Source organism: Emys orbicularis, chromosome 11 (genome assembly GCF_028017835.1).
Source record: "Emys orbicularis isolate rEmyOrb1 chromosome 11, rEmyOrb1.hap1, whole genome shotgun sequence".
Lineage (NCBI taxonomy): Eukaryota > Metazoa > Chordata > Testudines > Emydidae > Emys > Emys orbicularis.
In genome coordinates, this window is record NC_088693.1 from 79700160 (window position 1) to 79720396 (window position 20237).

The window sequence follows — 20237 nt, forward strand, 5'->3', positions numbered from 1 at the left end:
CCTCCCTTGCCTCTCCCCCCACCACAGCATCCCTTCCCCAGGGGCCTGGAGGTCACACTTGCCAGTCCCTGGGACAGGGTCTCTATCTCCAAGGCTCCCTGCTGGGGCAGAGTATTCACCTTCTCCCCAAACCTTCCAAATCACAATTAATTTGGTGTCCTTGCCACCCCCACATCTGCCTGTCCCCTAGTCCCCCTAGAAGTTACAGCCCCAACCCCCACATCACTTCTGTCCCTGACCCTCCAACAGTTCTCATCCTGCAGCCCCCACATGTGCCCCTCAGGGCCCCTATGCTCCTCCTGCAACTCCAGGAGTTATTCACACACACCCCTTCCCATCCCTGGGGCTGCAGGGAGGGAGGGGGAGCGTCATAGAGATTAGATATTGGGGTTGGGTAGACAGGTGTCCTCCAAGGTCATAAAGATGGGCCAGAGGCTAGGTAAATGAGAGTCCTCCAGTATCCTAGAGACTAGGATGACTGTGATTAGAGACACCCATTTTTTCATGCCCATTGGACTATTCCCACCATGTCTCAGTAGCAGTGTCTGCGCCACAATTCCCAGAGTCCTCCTGTGCCATAGAGGACAGTGACACACAGGCGGCAAAGCCTTGGGTTGATGAGATTGGAGGAGGTGGAGAAGCCACCCCCTGTTTTCCACACTCTGACAGGTCAGACACCTATCAGGGCCTCCAGGGACATAGCGGTTGCATGGCAGAAAGCCTGAAGGAAGACAGGAAACTTCCAATGTCACAAAGACAAGGGGGTGTGAGACTAGAGAGGTTGAGTTCAGGGTCTCCAGGGCGATATCCCCCCCCATGTCTCAGCAACACTGTCTGAGCCGGGATCCTGTCCAGACCCAGAACCAGGGACGGATTCGCTGCCCGGTGAAAGAGGCTGGCGGGAAAGTGAAGATCGGGGCCTCGTTATCAGCATCAAAAAAAGCCACCTGCCCCCATTCACAGTCCAGAGAAACCCGGATCCTTCTGGGGACCCGGCTCAGGGGCAGGGGGGTCTCAGGGAAGGTGAGAGCCTGGAACTGACGCCCCCACCGCTGCACAGCCCAGATCCCCCCCTCAGGGTTATGACTGATCCAGCCTTTCCTCCTCACAGACTCTCTGGCCACCCCCACAGCCCAGCGTTTCCCATCCCCCACCTCCACCTCCCAGCAATGTCTCCCCGAGGTGAATCCCTCACAGCCCAGCACACAGAGCTCAGTGTCAAATCGCTCAGGATCGCCGGGCAGGTACCGCTGGGTGTGTCCCCATCTCACACGTTTCCGATCCTCAGACAGGACGAGCTGGGGATGAGCCGTGTCTGGATCCAGAGTCACCGTCACTGGGGAGAGAGAATCAGAGCGTTAGGGGCAGAGCTCGGCCCGGGGCGGTCTGGGGGCATTTCTCACACTCCCCAGCAGCCCTGGTCTGGCTGGGACAGGCCTGGATCCCAGGGCGCTGCCTCTGTCCTGGGCACCTGACACTGAGCAGAGCTGTCACTGCAGCTCTCAGCCTGGGTAATGGGACCCCCTTTTGTACGTTCGCATTTGGTTACAGAGGCTGCAGGTCCCTGCTCCCCAGCTGGCTCTAGGTCAGATGGCAAAGAGTCTGGAGGGGAAAAGGGTCCCAGAGATGAGAGCACCTGGTCTCTGATTTACAGCGCCAGCCTGGGGAGCTGCTTCTCTGCCCCGAGTGCCCTGGCAGCTCCTCCCCCGGCTGCTGGGACCTGCTGTGGGGGCTGCAGAAACTGCCTCTCTCCCCCTTCCCTGCTGGGGCGGCTCCTCGGAGGGTTAGAGAGGAGGAACCTGACGTTGCGCAGAGGGGAGTGAGAGGAGGGAGGCACCAGATATGAACCCAGGGGGAAGCAGTACACTGAGCCCATCCTCCTGTCCCTGGCCTGGGAGAAGAGGAGGGGACAGGGCATTGGGGCAGAACCACTCCAGCCCAGAGAGTGGTCAATAGGGGGTGGCCTTGGGAAGAGAGAAGGGAGGAGGTGGCAGCGTCAGAGGAACACTGCATCTCTAGTGGAGGAAGAACTGGGGAGCTCAGCCTGCCCAGCAGAAGAGAAAGGAGGGATGCTGGTGAAGAGCCAGGGGAGAGAGCCCCTCACTCAGGGAAAAGCAGAGGGGCACATGGACGGGTATGGAAACACCAGGGCATTTGAGTGTCGCTCGGTGCGAGTGTGTCCGGTCATGGACTCAGTGCAAAGTCTGGTGGCAGGATTGTTTGTGTGACTTCAGCGCGGGATCTCCACCACATTTCAAGTTTGTATTTTTATTTCTTGGGGGGTGGGGGAGTGTCACATTCGGTGTTGGTTTGGTTTGTGTCTTTAGCTACTTGCTTATAAAACTGTTTTCATGCATTTTTTCTCTGAAGTGAAAGTTAATCTCTCCTGAAATCTCTCACCTGGTCTGTATGAGCCTAGGGATTTCCCTCTTTTTTGTCTGAATTTCAGAGGACAATCCATGAAGCAGTGAGTCGCTCCAGTGGGAGAGCCCAGCCCTGGCCTAAGGAAAGGTTGGATGTTGGAGAAGAGCTATGGGGGAGACCCCCTCTGCCAGGGTAAAGGCGAGGGGTGTGTCTGTCCTAAGGGGAGAATGCTCTCTCCACATTCCTCTCAATTTAATATTGAAAGGGCCTATGAATATCTATAAAACCCCCAGGGTCAGAGTTAAGGGTGTTTGGATGTTGGTCAGTATCTGTTTCTATTCACCGGTGTGGACGTGAACTGAGCACTAAGGTTGGTGTCAGGACTGTTTGTGTGACTTTAGCTTGGGATTTCCTTAGCAGTTAATGTTTGGTTGGTTTGGCTGGAAACTTTAGCTTCAAATTAATGGAAATGTTTTCATGGGAATGGTCTCCTTTTTTAAAGATAACCTGCACCTGCAATCTTACCCTGTCTGTGTGCGCCTGTCTCCAGTTCAGATAGCAGAGTGTCTGGAGATGGAAAGGATAAAAGAGGTGAGATTTCATGCTGTCATATTTATAACATCCCCATTCTTAACTGACATAATTATGTCTTAATAATGAGAGAGAACCAGAGACACACCCACCTCTTTAATAATAACTAATCTGACACCTTCCATTTCAGGGGTCAGCAGCCTTTGGCTCACAGCCCATCGGGTTAATTCGCGGGCGGGCTGTGAGAGAGTTTGTTTACATTGAGTGTCCACAGGCACAGCCCCCTGCAGCTCCCAGCTGCTGTGGATTACACACAAGAGGCTCCTGTGCTGGAGGGACTCACCTGGATTTACGCCTTCCCTTTTGGCCCACACCAGCTGCCGTAGGGGGCCAGAGCACAATGATGGGCTGGGTCCACATTTCAAAAGTGGCCTGAAACGTTGGGTTCTAAACTGCTCTCGAGCCCTGTGCTCGAGTTGTGTAGTTGGGAGAGAGAAACTGAGGTACCCCAAATTTTCCTATATTTTTACCTGAATGATTTTGCCAAAGCTCTCTAAATGAATCAGCGTGAGACATCCTGGGGCCTGGGGCCCTGCTACACCTGCTCAATTTGACGACTTTCAATTTTTTATTAAATAGATACATAACCTAATTATTAACCAATCGGCCAGAGTCCAACTCCTCCCACAGTCTCAGAGACACACCATGATTTCCCCTTCCAGATCCCAACTCTCACTACCTTTGAATTCCCTCAGTGTCTCCATTAAAACAATATTTTCTTGGGAGAAATCACTGAGTCTCTTCTCTAGCTCCGGAGAAATCTCCACTGGCTGCTGGAACTTCCCCGCCTCACACCTGGGGAGAGAGAATTTCATTGTTACATTCCAGTCACTAACTCGCCATCATTCCTGGATAGAGGAAGTCGCTGCTCTATAGGGCCTGCGGCACAGACCATGGCCGTGCCACCTTCCCCCAAAAGCCCAATTCATGTTCTTCCACTCTGGCCTGGACAGAACAGATCTGAGGATAAAAGAGGAGTCGAGTTTCCAGGGCGAATTCTCTCCTTGGCCTCCATGCACCAACACTGGTCTGCTCCAGGTTTCTTGTGTGCATCATGCTATGAGATCTTTCTTTCTGGTAGTAAACTGAGACCTCGGCTGCACCCAAACCAGCTCATTCCACACAGGTCTCTAGACAGACTTCCAGTGGAAAAGACCCGTGATCCCTGCTGAGCAGGGTCTGATTATTACCAGTACGCCAGGGATGAAAGGCCCGTATTGCATCCAGGGGCGGCTCTATGGTTTTTGCCGTCCCAAGCACGGCAGTCAGGCAGCCTTCGGCGGCATGCCTGCGGGAGGTCCACCGGTCCTGCGCCTTTGGCGTCCCCACCACCGAATTGCCGCCAAAGCCGCAGGACTGGCAGACCTCCCACAGGCAAGCCGCCGAAGGCAGCCTGACTGCTGCCCTCCCAGCGACCGGCAGGGTGCCCCCCGCGGTTTGCCGCCCCAGGCACGCGCTTGGGGCACTGGTGCCTGGAGCCACCCTGATTGCATCTCCAGAACCTTGAGGCAGCCAGTCCCCCAGGGTGTCACATCTCCAGGAAGTACTTTAGGTCAGTCTTTCCCACTGAATAGATATTCCAGAGTCTTCTATAAAAGGCTGAGACCCTCAGGATTAAGTTGATCAGAGAAATTTGTATCCAAAAAGTGACCCTGCCCCATACATTTTGCTGTAGAGTCCTGTGGAGATGTGTTGTTAATGTTCTCTCCACGCCCTTTCACAGCATCGTGAAGTACAAGGGGGGTGAGAAAGAGCCACGTACCTGCTCAAGGTGCTTCTGAAGTCCTAGAGAGGAAAGAGACAGAAAAACCACCTTAGTCTCACTTGCCATGATGCCACCCACTGGGGATCCCAGGGAAGGGATTTTGCAAATATGAGGAAAAGCCCAGGTCATGGATCTGCTGACTCAATGTCACCTTTATATCTATGAGTGACACTGAGACCTCCAACTGCTGGACCCCAGTGCCCATGATTCAGGAGCTGTCCTGTCCCTGTGGTGGGATCTGGGATGTTTCTAACTCAGTCTCACCTGCAGGAATTCAGTCGCTGGCTTCTGATACTTCCCCTCCAGCTCACTGATCAGCTCACTGAGACAGGAAATCTCCTCAGAGAGTTTGCTGACATTGTCATTCTGTATCGTTACAACCTTCCTGTCCAGCTTCTCCAGCTGGGCCAGCAGGAGTCGCTCTTGTTCCTCCAGGAACTGCCGCAGTTGCTGAAATTCAGACATAATCTTCTGCCTCTCGGCTTGTGTCTGGATCTATTAAAAAAAATGGCAGGCCAGGGACATAGAATCTAGGGTCCTTTCATGGAGTGCCAAGTGTGCAGGAGACACAATTTCTTTGCAAGCTCTAAGATGTCTGACACTTGACTTTACCCTGTGGTTAACAGGGAGAGGATTTCCTAACGCATTCCCACTAGGGTGACCAGACAGCAAGTGTGAAAAATCGGGAGGGGGGTGGGGGTAATAGGAGCCTATACAAGACAAAGCCCCAAATATCAGGACTGTCCCTATAAAATCAGGGCATCTGTTCACCCTAATTCTCACCGGCCCGAATATCTTTCAATGGGAAGTTTCTATGACTACCATGGGCAGGGCACTGTGTTATCAGAGGTCTATGTTAATCCAGACCCAGAGCAGAGGAGGCAGGACTCAGCACTACATTGACAGAGATGCCAAGGGAGAAAAAAAGAATCGAACAATTAAACAAGGCAAGAAATGCCTGCAGACTCAGGCAGACGGTGCTGCCCGGGATAGAGGTCAGTTCACCTTGGGAGGAGTTTTGTGAAAGCTGCAAGGGCTAGAAATGAACTGGAATGGAAGTTTAGATTCTGCAGAATATGATGTTGTCCTGATCCAGCCAGAGGATTTCGCAGGGCCAGTGTATGTGTGTGTGCAAACATGAATCTAACATAGCAATCCCTGGTCATGGAGAAACACACACAAGTCCACTTTCTCCAAGGCCACAGAGGAATCTGTTTCACAACAGACCTCCCACTGCAAGTCTCTGCAGGTTAATAACACTGGGCACCTACCAGATATTCCCGGGTTTTCCCCTCTCCAGTCACTTTAAATCCCAGCAGCTTTTCTCTCTCTTCCCGCAGAGTCTCCAAATGGGCCTGAATCTTTTCCTGGAGAAACAGAAATGATTTGAGTGAGTTTATTTTGAGGGTTCAGAGTGTGTATGTGGAGAGGGGTTTTTTTCCATCACAACCCAAGACTCTGTAGGTGACTGTCAGCCCTACGGGGTCCATGACATCAGGAACCACAAGGAAATCAAACCTCATTAACAGAGACTAGGACTGTTTTATATTCAGACAGTTTAGAATCATTTGTCCTCTTTCTCCATTGAGTAAAACCAGCAGGAAACTGGAGTCACATGGTGGCGAATCACTAAACCTACACTTGACAAGTTTTCGCTAACACCTTTGGCTGGTGCTTGGCCACATACACAATAACACCATTCAGACTGCAACCCAGTCTAATCCCAATGGTATCTGCGCTGTCTGGGGCCCGCCCCTTCTATGTTTGGTTTCAAGGTGCTGGGGGTCCGCACAGCGTTTGGCTCAGTGATCTCCCCTAGTGCTGGTCAGCCTCTGAGTATTACCCCTCATGGAGCAATACGGGAATTCAGAATCCCAGTGGGAAACCTCGGCCTTGAAATGGCCACACTTCATCACAAGCAGGTACTGTCGGGGAGGCAACATGGCCCAGTGGTTGGAGCTTTGGCCTAGGCCTTAGAAGAACCAGTTTCTGTTCCCAGCCACGCATTTCCTGGGCACGTCAAAGCCCCTCTCTATGGTTCAATTTTCCCCTCCCAACCTTTGTGTCTCTTGTCTATTTAGACCAGGGGTCGGCAACCTTTCAGAACTGGTGTGCCGAGTCTTCATTTATTCACTCTAATTTAAAGATCTGCGTGCCAGTCATACATTTTAATGTTTTTAGAAGGTCTCTTTCTATAAGTCTATAATATAGAACGAAACTCTTGTTGTATGTAAAGTAAATAAGATTTATAAAATGTTTAGGAAGCTTCATTTAAAATTAAATTAAAATGCAGAGACCCCGGACCGGTGGCCAGGACCCGGCAGTGCGAGTGCCACTGAAAATCAGCTTGCGTGCCATAGGTTGCCTACTCCTGATTTAGACTGTCAACTCCTCAGGACAGGGATTGTCTCTGTGTTTTGCGGGGGCCCTGCAGAATCCAGGTCAGATCTCAGCTGGGATTTGTAGTGGTTACTGGGATGCAAATATTAATAATTATAGTAATGATAATAATAAAAAAAATGTAGTAATAGCAACAGCGTGCAACTCCCCCTTCTCCAGCCTGAAGGCAGCACTCTCCCATAGCTGAGCCTGCAGCTCTTGTGATTTAAACCTCACTGATCACTTAGCAGCTTCAGTTGGGCTGTAAGATCCCTGATGACTTATCTCACTAGTGGGAACTAGATTTGAAATGGCTTCAGCTGCCTAGAGAAATGTTTCCCACATCCATCATCTTTAAAGTCTTCATTTTCACCTCATTAGCCACCTTGCCCTGTACATTTCTTTTCATATCATTTTTCATACAGTGAAGGCTTTACAGAGCCTAATGATGCAGTTACATCCACAGCTGTAGGAGGGAGAAATTAAGTGTGACCTGACCGGTGAGTTATTGACAAAGTTAACCTGTAATTAACATTCAGTTAGAATGAATCAGACAGGACAGTGATTCCCTACCTTGTACTCCTGGGCAGCTTCCTCCATGGCAACCACCGTGTGAGCTCGGTGAGCCCGGGATCTGTCACACCCCACACTGATGGGGGTTTGATCCTCTTCACAAAGCGGTTTGAGAGTCTCCTGGTGCTCCCCACACACCCTCTCCCCTCCTGCTCCCTTTGCTGCCTGGAAACTCAGCCCTTTGGCTATGTCTAGGACATTTGCCAGCTGCCTGTTGGGCCTGAGGTTTCTCTGCTGAATGGTTTCTCTGCACTGGGGGCAGGTGAAATTCGTATCGGATCCTTCCCAGCACTGGGTGATGCAGACTCGGCAGAAGCTGTGCCCACAGCCTATAACCACTGGGTCTTGAAAAAGCTCCCGACAGATGGAACAAGCAGCTTCATTCTGGAGACTTTCCAAGGGGCTCTCTGCAGCCATGGCTCCCTCTGGGCAGTGGCACTGGGTGAGTTTCACTTTCCTGAGCTCAGTGGAAGTGACCCCTCCTACAATAATAACTGGGCATTCCCCTTCCTGGCACTGACTCCTGCTGCTTGCACAGCTGGAACCAGCCCCCTGGCAACATTCCAGCCCTGGAGGCTTTTGTGGAAAATGCACTAATAAGGTCTGGTCCTGCAGTCAGCCCCCTGTGACTCTAAGGGGGGATATTACATTCACAAGCTAAAAAGTTGGTTAAAACAGGAATCAGTGTTCAAAAGGCCTGTTTGCCATTTACACCAAGGCTGCTGGGATTCAGTGTCAAGGGGCCCCGGTGTCACCAACTCTCATGATTTTATCATGAGTCTAGGCTATTTAGTGTTGCTTTAACCCCCAGCTCCTGGAAGCATGTGACTACCTGAGACTCTTGCCTGTCAGTTTCTAAAATAAGGAAGTTTCTAGCCCTTGTGTCTGAAGCGAAAATCTTGAAATTGTTCCCCAAGCTTCAGATTTATGAGATTTAAAACATAAATCTCAGTGGTTTGAGCATGGGCCTGCTAAACCCAGGATTGTGAGTTCAATCCTTGAGGGGGCCATTTAGGGATCTGGGGCAAAAATCTGTCTGGGGATTGGTCCTGCTTTGAGCAGGGGGTGGGACTAGATACCTCCTGAGGTCCCTTCCAACCCTGATATTCTATGAAAACAAACAAAACCTACATTTTCCTTTATTCGACTGACATTTTAGTTTTGTTTGTTAGCTTTTGGGTGTCACTCTGGTTTCATTCTCAAGATTTTCTGCTAGACTAGATTATTTTTTAGTGAAAACTGCTCTTCTCATCCAAGCACAGCACGCTGAGAGCTGGGGACAATGCCAATGTGAGATGTTTGCTGATGTGGAAAGGGCTGCACTGCTGACTATCCAAGGTAGGTAGAAAGCCTCTGTCCTCATCGTATCTGAGCACTTCCTTCACAACACCTGTATGAGGCAGAGAAGGGCTGTTATCCCCTTTTTTATACAGATGAGGACAGTGAGGCACAGAGTGAATAAGGATTTGCTTAAAGTCCACAGAAAAAGTTTGACAGAGCAAGGAATAGAACCTGGGTTTGCGCTCTTCTCTCACTACCACCTTAACTCCCCCACCCTGACAGTCATCACACTGTCCCTCACAACAATCATTAGGCCAGACATATGCACACTGGGCTAGAAATAGTGGACAAGAATTGATTACATGAAGTAAAAAAACTTCTGATTTTTCAGGCCTGTTCTAAAATACGCAGGATATCTCTGAATGCACAGTCACTGCCTCTACTCAGCAATCTGGAGAATTGAGCTGAAATCAACACTAGGAAATTCAACAGAGACAAGTGCAACGTACAACACTTTGGAAGGAAAAATCAAACCCACAAATACAAAATGGACAATAACTGGTAAAGCAGTAGCATTGCTGAAGAGGATCTGGGAATCATCATGGATCAAAAACGGCATGTGAGCCAGCAATGCACTGCAGTTGCTAAAAAGGGCCAATGGCATCTTGGGGTATGTTGACCAGATTGTTATATAAGACACTGGAGATAATTGTCCCAGTCCATATTGCACTAGTGAGGCCTCAGCTTTAGGAGAGAGGTGGACAAATTGGAGACAGTCCAGAGCAACAAAGATGGTAAAAGGTTTAGAAAAGCTGACAGTGGAGAAGTTAAAAACTGGGCATGTTTAGTCCTGAGAAAAGACTGATAAGGGACCCGGTAAAAGTCTTCAAAACTGTTCAGGGCTGTTAGAAAGAGGACTGTGATCAATTGTTCTCCATGTCCACTGAGGGCAGGACAAGAAGTAATCAGCTTAATCTGTAGCAAGGGAGCTTTAGGTTAGCTATTGGGGGTGGGGTGGGGTGGGCAGAGGCAGGGGGAAGCTTTCCTATTACAAGTGTCCTTAAGCTGTGGAATAACCTTTCCAGGGAGATTGGAAGCCCAATCACTGGGGGTTTTGAAGAACAGGCTAGAGAAACTCCTGTCAGGGGTGGTCTAGATACTTAGTCCTGCCTCAGTGCAAGGGCTTGGACTAGATGACCTCTCGAGGTCCCTCCCAGTTCTACATTTCTATGACTTTATTATCCCCAATCGCTGCTTCTTTTCTTGTGGAAACCCTCTTGCAGCTGTGAGCAGGTAGAGCTCCTCCCTTCCCGAGCAAGAACTCCTCCTCACAGTCAGGGGCGGTTCCAGGCACCAGTGCACCAAGCACGTGCCTGGGGCGGCAAGCCGTGGGGGGCGGCAGTCAGGGAGCCTTCGGCGGCATGCCTGCGGGAGGTCCGCCGGTTCGGCGGCGGGTACACTGAAGCCGCGGGACCGGCAGATCACCCGCAGGCATACCGCCGAATCCATGTTACCAGCGGACCTCCTGCAGGCGCGCCGCCGAAAGCCGCCTGATTGCCGTGCTTGGGGCGGCAAAATACATAGAGCCGCCCCTGCTCACGGTGCCCTGCTGGTTTATTTTCAGTTTAATAATCCAACCCTGACCCCTGTGGGCAGTTACTGAAAGTCCACTAGGGCCGGGGTGGCATGTGCTGGGATCTCAGCCTGTCCCCATTGCACACGAACGTAACCAGCAGGGCCTGCACTGATTGTTCCCCTTGCTGTAAGTCTCTGTAGAGAATCCAAGGACTCTATAGACCATGGAAACAAACTCGTCTGTCCCCCAGGTCAGGGCTGAGGCCCAATGGCTGAGGCAGCGTGTGTGAGGGGAGCTGGCACTAGGACCCCAGCGCTGCACGGGGTACAGGATGAACAGAGAACTCAAGTCTCCGAAGCTCTCAGGCCACGTGTGCATTCTGGCTGCAGGAGGAGATCTGGGGAGTGGTCGTGTGAGGCCAGAAAAGGGAATTGGGAGGGAAAGGAGGGATGACCAGAGATGCTGGTAGGGAGATAGTTAGTTCCATGGGCTGCTTTGCGACTGGGTACCACATGGCAGCTATTTAATGCATTGCACTGGGGAACTGATACGTTGTTGCAGAAGGGTGGTGTGAGCTGAAATCATTTTCTTTGAGGAGAAGATCTCACATGCTGCTCTTTTCCCACAGGGTGCATTGCTTGAGATCCGTAGTCATCAGTCAAACACATTCGCCCTGCTGTGTCTCGTGTCCCTGGGCCCCTCGTTCTGGACTGGCTGGAATACAGCAATGTCACTATGAGATTCAACAGGAAACCTGAGGAGCAGCCCTCTGGAACCAGCAAAGGACACCCCCCTGCAAGGGGGAAGTACTGGTGACTGGCGATGCTGCTGGGGATACAGCTAGTTACATGAGCTGCTCTACAACTGGGGACAATGTTGGGCCAGGTGCTCACGTGGTGCAAGTTGAAGTCACTGCAGGTACATGGATTTACACCAGGGGGAGTCTGGTGCAGCATTACCACTAGTTTATCACATTGTCAGGGCCGGCTCCATAGGTTTTGCCGCCCCAAGCAAAAAAAAAAAAAAAAGCCGCGATCGCTTCATTTTTCGGCGGCAATTCGGCTGTAGGTCCTTCCCTCCGACACGGACTGAGGGACCCGCTGCCGAATTACTGCTGAAGAGCCGGACCTGCCGCCCCCTTCCAGGGGCCGCCCCAAGCATCTGCGTGCTGCGCTGGTGCCTGGAGCCGGCCCTGCACATTGTTCTTGGCACTGTGTAGTGGGAACTGCTACACTGATGTGAATTAACTTCCCCAGGCCCAGAGGCCTCATGGCAGCTGGCTGCCACATCCTCACAATTTAAATCAGGAGCAGACAGGAAATAAATTCAAAGCCCCGACAGCAGGGGAGAGGGCATTGCAACTTTGTAACAGTTTGGACCCAATTTCAGAGACATCTCCCCTCCCATTAGCACGCCTCCAGCCACTACAGCAACGGGTGATGAGCACGAGGAATATCTGCTGCCTGTTTGGGATCTCTGTGCTGCCTGTGAATGCAATTGTTCATCTGGAAACAAGGGAGCCCCACTGCACCAGCAGAGGGCTGAAGCTAACCAATTTTGCGGGATATTCAGTATTTGGGTTGATGCTGGCTGCCTGTCCCACTGCACCTCAAAGGCAGGCAGGTTCCATAGACACGGTGTCCCACCAGATACCCTGTGAGCTTAGTGCACCGTGCACCAAAGTGGGATCCAGGGCACCACGGCTTCAAATGTCACCTGCCCAGGTAGCTGTTTAAAATGCCATGGACTTCACACACACCTCTACTCACTGACCAGAGCATCATGGTCAGAGCTCTAGATGGAAGTCCAATGCTGGATACCGTCTTCCCTCTTTTTACCAGTCAGGTAACTGAGAAGTCACATAGTGCAGGACTAGGAATGGAAACCAGAGCTTTAATGTGGTGCTTTTCAGACGGAATGAGTCAAATATATGGTCTTTGATTATCCTGTCACTAATCACTACACCACAGTCCCGACCTCTAATATTCCACTGCTGTTTAGCACATAGATGTGTAACCCACTTGTAACAAGTGTGCTCTAGTGGGACACTACTGAGAGAACCAGTTCAGAGTGAATTGCTAAGAAACAGGGCAGTTGCAGCCCCAGCCTGGTGGTCCTCCACTTCTAAGACACACCAAACCAGCCAAAGAGAGAGGACTTTGGTTTCACCACACTGGCTAACAAGAAGTCATACAAGCAATTCCCTCAGATACTCCAGTCCCTGTGTATCACCACCAGTAGCACTCCTTATAGGGATGACTGATTATGAAAATTAGTGTCCCCAATTAAAGGTTCTCCTGTTTCCAAAGGACCAGCCACAAAACTCAGGTCAATATACAAATCAGAACTTGCCCAAAAATCACACTTTTGCTAATCATTTAGAATCTAAAATCTAAAGGTTTATTCATAAAAAGAAAGAAATAGAGATGAGAGTTAAAATTGGTTAAATGGAATCAATTACATACAACAATTGCAAAATTCTTGGTCAGGCTTATAGCAGTGATGCAATAAACTGCTGGCTCAAGTCAAGTCTCTGGAGTATAGCCACAGATTTGGATGGGTTGTTCAGTCCTTTGTTCAGAGCTTCAGTTTGTAGCAACATCCCTCCAGAGGTTGTCAAAAGCAGGATTGAAGACAAAATGGAGGGGTGTCCATGGCTCTTTATATCCCCTGTCATGTGGCAGGAAACCCCCTTGTTCCTACTGTGGAAAATTACAGCAGCAAGATGGAGTTTGGAGTCACATGGGCATGTCACATGCCCACACATGACTCAGTTCCTTACAGGGAGCCGCCATTGTCCACATGATACCTTGAACATTCCCAGGAAGGCTCATCAGATGTGGATTGGAGTCTCCCAGGCTCCATTGTCAGTCAAGTGCTCCTTGATTGGGCCATTCAACTTGACTAGCCCCTTCTCAATAAGCTGGCCAAATGCTTCGCTGGTGCTGCTCAGAAGCAAACAGTGAAATACAAGTACATAGCCAATATTCATAACTTCAGATACAAGAATGATACACACGTACAGACAGCATCTTCATAACCAGCAAATTACAACCTTTTCATAGACACCTCACTTCACCATCTTTGTACACGATTTGTTGCAACTATATGACAGTCGTTGCAAAAATGATCATACCGGTAGTTCAGTTAGATACGTCACTCGCCTATCTGCTCTCAATGGACTTGCCTGTGAACGTTCCATCTGGAGTCTGGTCATGCTTCTGCTGTGACTAAGTGAAATCCTGCATGGACGTGGGACTTGCCCATGTGACTCCAAACACCATCTCGTTACCTGTAATTTTCCACTCTCTCTGCTGAGGGCTTTGTTTGAAACAATGGGGGTTTCCATCCACAAGCTATAAAAGGCCCCGGACACATCTCCATTTGGCCTCTTTCCTGCTCAAACCTCTTGATGATGACCTTATACTAATGGGAGCATCTAACCAAAGGAGTGAGGACCTGCCAATGATTCAGAAGCAACCAGAGACTTAAAAAGCCAACCGTTTACGCCATCGCTGCTACAAGCCTGATCCAAGAACTTTGCGATTATTGTTGTATGTATTTGATTCCTTTAGCCAATTTTTAACTCTCACCTTCCCTCTTTTCTATAAATAAACCTTTATATTTTAGATACTAAAGGATTGGCAACAGCATGATTACTGGGCTAAGATCTGTGTTGTATATCAACCTGGGTATGTGGCTGGTCCTTTTAGATCAGAAGAACCCTTTTGGTTGATGAAACTGGGTTCCCATAACCACTCATCAGTAATGTCAGTGTTTTTGGTGATGATATAAAGACTGGAATGCCGAAGGAGACTGCTTTTCTGACTTCTTGTTAGCCAGTGGGGTGAAACAGAAGTTTACTTTTGTTACTGGTTTGGTTTATCTTATGGGAGAATAACCACCGCTTTTGGGGTGTGTCTTCCCCATTTCTCAGCAGTTTGTCCTGAGTTTGGTATTCTCAGTTGTGACCCACTAAGGCACAGTGAGAGATGGCTTTTGCTCTTCTGCCTACTGCTAATGACAGGGAGCTAACACAGGAGAAGAAAGAGGCAGGCAGGCTGACCACAGTGGCTAAGAGGGAAGGGAGAAGAAACTGCAAGTCAGCGCTTGGAGAACGTGGGCATCGATCCTGCTACTTCTCACAGGCAAAGTGAGCCCTCTACCACTTAAGCTAATTCCCCACCTTTGGCCCCAGGCCGAGGCGCCAGCCAGGTAAACTGAGGGCTTTGGGTTCTTAAGCAGAACAGTGTCGGGGAGGAGAGGGGGGATACTTATAGTCCTGGATCGCAGCCACACGCCTCGGCACAAAGACCAATGGTCCCTGCAGGACGTGTGTGATGGGGATAAGAGTTAGTAATAAGAATAAGCAACACACTTAAGAAGAGAACATGACTTTTATCTAACCCAACGTAGCCAGGAGCAGCCCCAGCTCAGGATCCTCAACCGGACTCACCCCAACTCCCGGGCACAGCGTCCAGTTAACAGCCCTCCCTTGGCCTGGCTGGACACCCACAGACACATGGCCACACGCAGCCCTTCCCTGCTTTGGCTCACTCCAAGCTGTCTGTACGCCTCGATCATAGGCTGTGCTCAGGAGGCCGAGTGGGTTTCGTGACCTACAGCTATGACAGCATCAGGCGCCTCCCACCAGTCTGCTCATTCACTCAATGCATCCCAGGGAGCGGAGTCATCATGTCCTTGCATGACACTCCCTCCTAGCCAATCTGCTTTGTGCAGAGGAGCATGGAGGAGGGGGCAAAGGGTGGTCGGTGCTCAGCAAGAAAGGGGCCAATTCATCACCCCAAGAGAGCAGGCTGGAGAACATGGGGAGCAATCCCACTACCTCTCCCATGCAAAGCCAGCACTTTTCCAGGTGAGCTAACGCCACCCCCCTGAAGCCTGTCTAGCCTTCCAAATTTTCTCATGCCTCTAAATAGGAAATGCGCAAACACACACACATACAGAGAGAGAGAGAGCATCCTAATGCTCCCCCCAAGAAAGAAAAGGAAAGGATTTCACAATGGCCATGATACACTTTTCTCACTTCTTGCAACAGTTGATGAACTTTCACATGCGTTTCACATCTGAGCCTACGCTGGCAGAACACTTTGAGGAGCTTCCCAGGGGCTGCCTCGCTCAGCTGGCCAGATCCTGGTGCTAAAAGAGGTCAAGATTGTGATTCGAGCCCCTGGCGAGCTGCAGGTCTGGGGAGGATGGCTTTTGATCTTCTGTCTGACTGCTAGGGACAGGGAGGCCAAAGGGCTGACCACACTAGACAAGATGAAGATGCACAGCAGAGCTTGGGGAATACGGCCATTGATCCCACAACCTCTCACAGGCAAAGCAACTGCTCCTCCACTTGAGCTAATTCCCCACCTTTGACTGAGTGGCTCGGTGCCAGCCAGATAAAGGAAGGGCTCTGGGGTCTCAAACCCCAAACCTTGCTTGTGGTAATCCCATGAGCTATTCTTACCAGACTATGCCAGAGAGAGGGAGCTAGATGACTTTGTCACCTCCACTGGTTCCAACTTTATCCCAAACACCACCTGGGATGTGTGACTAAGGGCTTGTCTATACTTAAAACACTACTGCGTCACAGCTGTGGTGCGTCCATGTAGACACCCCCATGCTAACGGGATGCCATCTCCGACAGGTGATAGCTGGGTCGATAGAAGAATTCTTTCTTTGACCTAGCACTGTCTCCGGGAGGGGGCAGGGACTTCTGTTGGCTCAACTAGGCTGCTCAGGGGTATGGATTTCACCCTTGAATGATGTAGTTATGCCGACCTAATTTTCTAGTGTAGCCAGACCTAAGTAACACACCTCCACTTCCAGCCTGTCTTTTTCCTTCCTGACCTATTTTTCTTTTTCCTATCCCTCTCCTTCTGCTTCTGTTCAATCAAAATCTGACTTAGCTGGCCAAGACTGCATATTTTGCAACACTTCTGCAAACCTGTGACCAGAAAGACAGCTAAATGCCATGCCCCAAGCAGCCCGAGGGTGGGACACGTTTGCCAGGTCTCTGAGTAGCTGGTAAGGCCTTGTTCTAGGCCTGTGTTTCTCTGGCAGTGAGAGAAACTCAATACCAGAGCCAGAAGCTGCATCTTCTCTTTGCTGTTCTTTTCTTTCCCCGTTTGTGTGTGTTTGTCTTATCTTGCCACCTAGGAAATGGGATTGGACTTTAACAAGAAACACCACAACAATGACAGCTGCAGCCCATCTCAGCTAATCTCTTCGATTTCCCCAGAAGGACAGCTGCTACCATCTTAAATACCATCCAAGAGACTGTCACATAAGGAACTTTCCTTCTAAAAACTGTCTCCCGCTAAAGAGAACGGGCACAAGGGATGCTGTTAAAAGAAAAGTCTTACGGAATACTTTACATTTCCATTGCTTTAACTCTCTCTTTTTGTCTCTGTATTTTAGTAAAACACTAACAGGGATTTTAGAGGTGTGTTTGCCATGGGACTAAGCAGGCTGAAGTCTCTATCTACCAAACCGCAAGCCTTGTATCACCCGTTCAGTGTTGGACAGTGACAGGGTCACATTAACACCTTTGACTCCTTTGGAGCCCCTTGAGCCTATTTAAATTACCACAAAAGTTCCCTCCCCCTGTGTGAGTGGCATGTGGGACTGAGCGTCTTTTCTCCTTTCTCCCCTCTAGGATGTCAGAAGCACCATAGACAGGTGCGTGGCTCCTGTCATTAGTCTGGCCACAGGCTGAGACAAAACAACTATCCCAGGGCACAACTGCAAAGTGTGAAGGTGACGCATGGGGTCGGAATCTCCTTTGGTTTATTACAAACCTGGGGTTCCTGCATTTCCTACAAAACGAAATCTGTTTTCTTAATCGCTTCTTTGCTCAGGCTGCGTCTACGTCCCCTTGTGTCGGTAGAACGTATGTCGCTCAGCGGTGTGAATAACCCCCCCCCCCCCCGAGTGACACAAGTTACACTGACCTAAGCGCCGGTGTGGACAGTGCTATGTCGCTGGGAGAGCTTCTCCTGCCCACATGGCTACGGCTCTCGTTGAGGGAGGGAGCTCTCTGCCGTCGGCTTCCAGCAGCTACGCTAGAGAGCTAACAGCAGGGCAGCTGCATCGGTGCCACTGTAAGCTCCCCAGAGCAGCCACCGCCTTAGGGCAGGGACGATGCCCCTGACTGGGGACACAGGACGGGCCTGTCACCTCCAGGGCACTGGGTTCTCTTCTGCCCAGGGCAGGAGTGAACAAAAGTCTGTGTGATGTGGTGACCATTCAGAGACCGGTGAGGAATGAGCTGGTGCGAGGGAAGTTGATCTCGGTCCAGGGGCAGGTGGGCAGATGTCCACAGAACACAGACCAGCAGGGACATTGGAATCTATTGGCCATCAAAGCAGGGAGGCCGAGGAGTGAATTGCCCACGGGGACTGAGCTCCCGTCCTGTCCCCAGAGCTGGTCTCAGTAAATCAGGGCTGAAGCACATTGATGGGACACCTCGGGGAAGCTTGCACAGCCATTGCTGGGCCTGCAGCTATTCTGTGGCTGGATACACAGAGATTCATTCTCCAGGCCCCTCAATTCAGCATTTCTCACTGGCAAGAAATTCATAGTAAAATATGATGGTTAATGAGAAAAAAAACTGTTTCTTTCTAGATGTGAAAAAGGAAAGTTCCAGCAGGTGGAGGACACGTCTCCTGGCCTGGAAATCAGACTTGGTTATTGGTGCCAACAAACCAGTGCTCTGAAGGAGACTCTGAGGAAAATCAAAGGTACCGAGAAGGGAGCTAGGTGGGGAAACTGAGACACACGTCTGGGACTTTTGGAAGTGACGGGCTCTGACCGATTAGTTGCAATAGATGCTAACATAAAACTGAAACAAATCAGAGTGACCAATAAATTATCAGTCCTGACTCAGGGGAAAGGGCTGGGGGGATTTCCCAAGGCAACAAAGACAACAAACGGGTCATAATCTAATCATTTGAACGTGGTTCATTTTCCCACTAAGAAGTTTCTCTGAAGTAATGAGAAATCCAGGGTCCAGGTGAAGGGAGCCGTGTCCCATTCTCCTGTCGGACAGTCCAGTCATGGCTTAGTCCTGTTTATAAATAGAGAAGAGACAATAAAAACTGTTTCATAACAGTGAGAAAGTCAGTACATTGGTGGATAGAGCAGGGAACTGGGGGGGTCAGAGCAGGATTCTAACTCACTGTGTGACCTTGTCCAGTTCAGTTAACCTCTCCCTGCCTCCATTTTCCTCTCTTTAAACAATTACAGACCCCACAGGAGGGTGCTGGTTTGATGCTTAACCACATGGCTAAGCAACGAGACCCACAAATTCCCCCTGTGCTTTGGGAGCCAGGTTTGCTGTTTGAATTCTGTATTTCCGATGACTTCAGGCCTGGGCTTTGTGATTCTTTACCACAGTGGTCCCCAACCTTTTTGTGGCCAATAGCACATTCATGTTTTCAGAAGAGTGTGGCGGGTGCCAACAATTTTTCAAGGCTTATTTTGTATTTGTACATTAAATAATACAAAAAACATCATATTTAATATTACCTAATATATGAATCCATAAGATAAAAAAGGTAATTTTACATGTAAAAGGTATTAATTAAATTATTCGGCATTACTCTGTCACCTTACCATGTGAATTTGCTCTTTTTTATCTACCTGTAAGAAAAATTAAGGAGTTTTTACAAAATAAATATCATAAACAGTTTTCATCTTATTTTAAAAAAGTAAAACATTGTTGAACTGCTGGTCCAAATATATTTATTATTCTTTAACATAGATAGCCAGTTATGGTTAATTAAAAATATTCTTTGTATTGTTACTTGTATCTGGATTTCAATAAACAAACAAACAAATATGAAAAAAAGTTAAACACAATTTAATCATCAGCACTTACTGGAAAATAGGTATCATTAATTCATGTGGTTTTTCTAATAAAGTCAGTGTGATTTTTGGCACTGCATTTCTTCAGCCAATTTTTCGTAGTTGGGAGAGTAGGATGATATTCCCGTTCATAAGCAATCGTCCAGATGGGCATCTGTAAGCGGAGATCTGTATTTTGATTTTATGATGTTCATTGTTGAAAACAGAACTTCGCATAGATAAGTGGGGGGAGGGATAGCTCAGTGGTTTGAGCATTGGCCTGCTAAACCCAGGCTTGTGAGTTCAATCCTAGAGGGGGCCACCTAGAGATCTGGGGCAAAATTGGTACTTGGTCCTGCTAGTGAAGGCAGGGGGCTGGACTCGATGACCTTTCAAGGTCCCTTCCAGTTCTAGGAGATAGGATATCTCCATTAATTTATATTTTTAAGTGGAACCGAAATAAGATTTAATTTTGTATGCTACATTTTTTAAGGCAGGAAACTTTTTTCGGTAAACCAGATTCCAAAAGTTTTCATCTGTTGCGCAGGATTTTAGAACAATATCATTTTGAAGGTCCAAAATCTCCAGTTCCACATCTTCTGTTCTTACTTGAATGAGACTCGCAATTGATGTAGCCATTTCTGTTACCTCTATTTGGCAAGTAAAAGGATTCACAAGAAAGGCAACTACAGGCTCAATGATGGTGAACTGTTGAAATCTCTTTTCAGATTGTTCCAGAAGTGTTTGAATGTGGATAACAAATGGTGATGGGTTAAAATCACTGTCACATACCATTTTCTTCATACTTGGGAAATGTACGAGAGACTTTGTCTTCATATGTGACATCCACAA

General features: G+C 49.2%; 1 protein-coding gene across 1 annotated transcript; it reads right to left on the reverse strand.

Annotated features, from left to right (window-relative positions):
- Positions 1 to 821: 821 nt before the first annotated feature.
- On the reverse strand, positions 822 to 8098 carry LOC135885262 (zinc finger protein RFP-like). Its single transcript, XM_065412887.1, has 7 exons — positions 7673 to 8098; positions 5992 to 6087; positions 4985 to 5215; positions 4718 to 4740; positions 3635 to 3750; positions 2890 to 2931; positions 822 to 1336 (listed from the first exon to the last, which is right to left on the reverse strand). The coding sequence occupies exons 1-7, from the start codon at positions 8087 to 8089 to the stop codon at positions 822 to 824; spliced, it is 1440 nt and encodes a 479-aa protein (XP_065268959.1). The 5' UTR covers positions 8090 to 8098.
- Positions 8099 to 20237: the final 12139 nt, after the last annotated feature.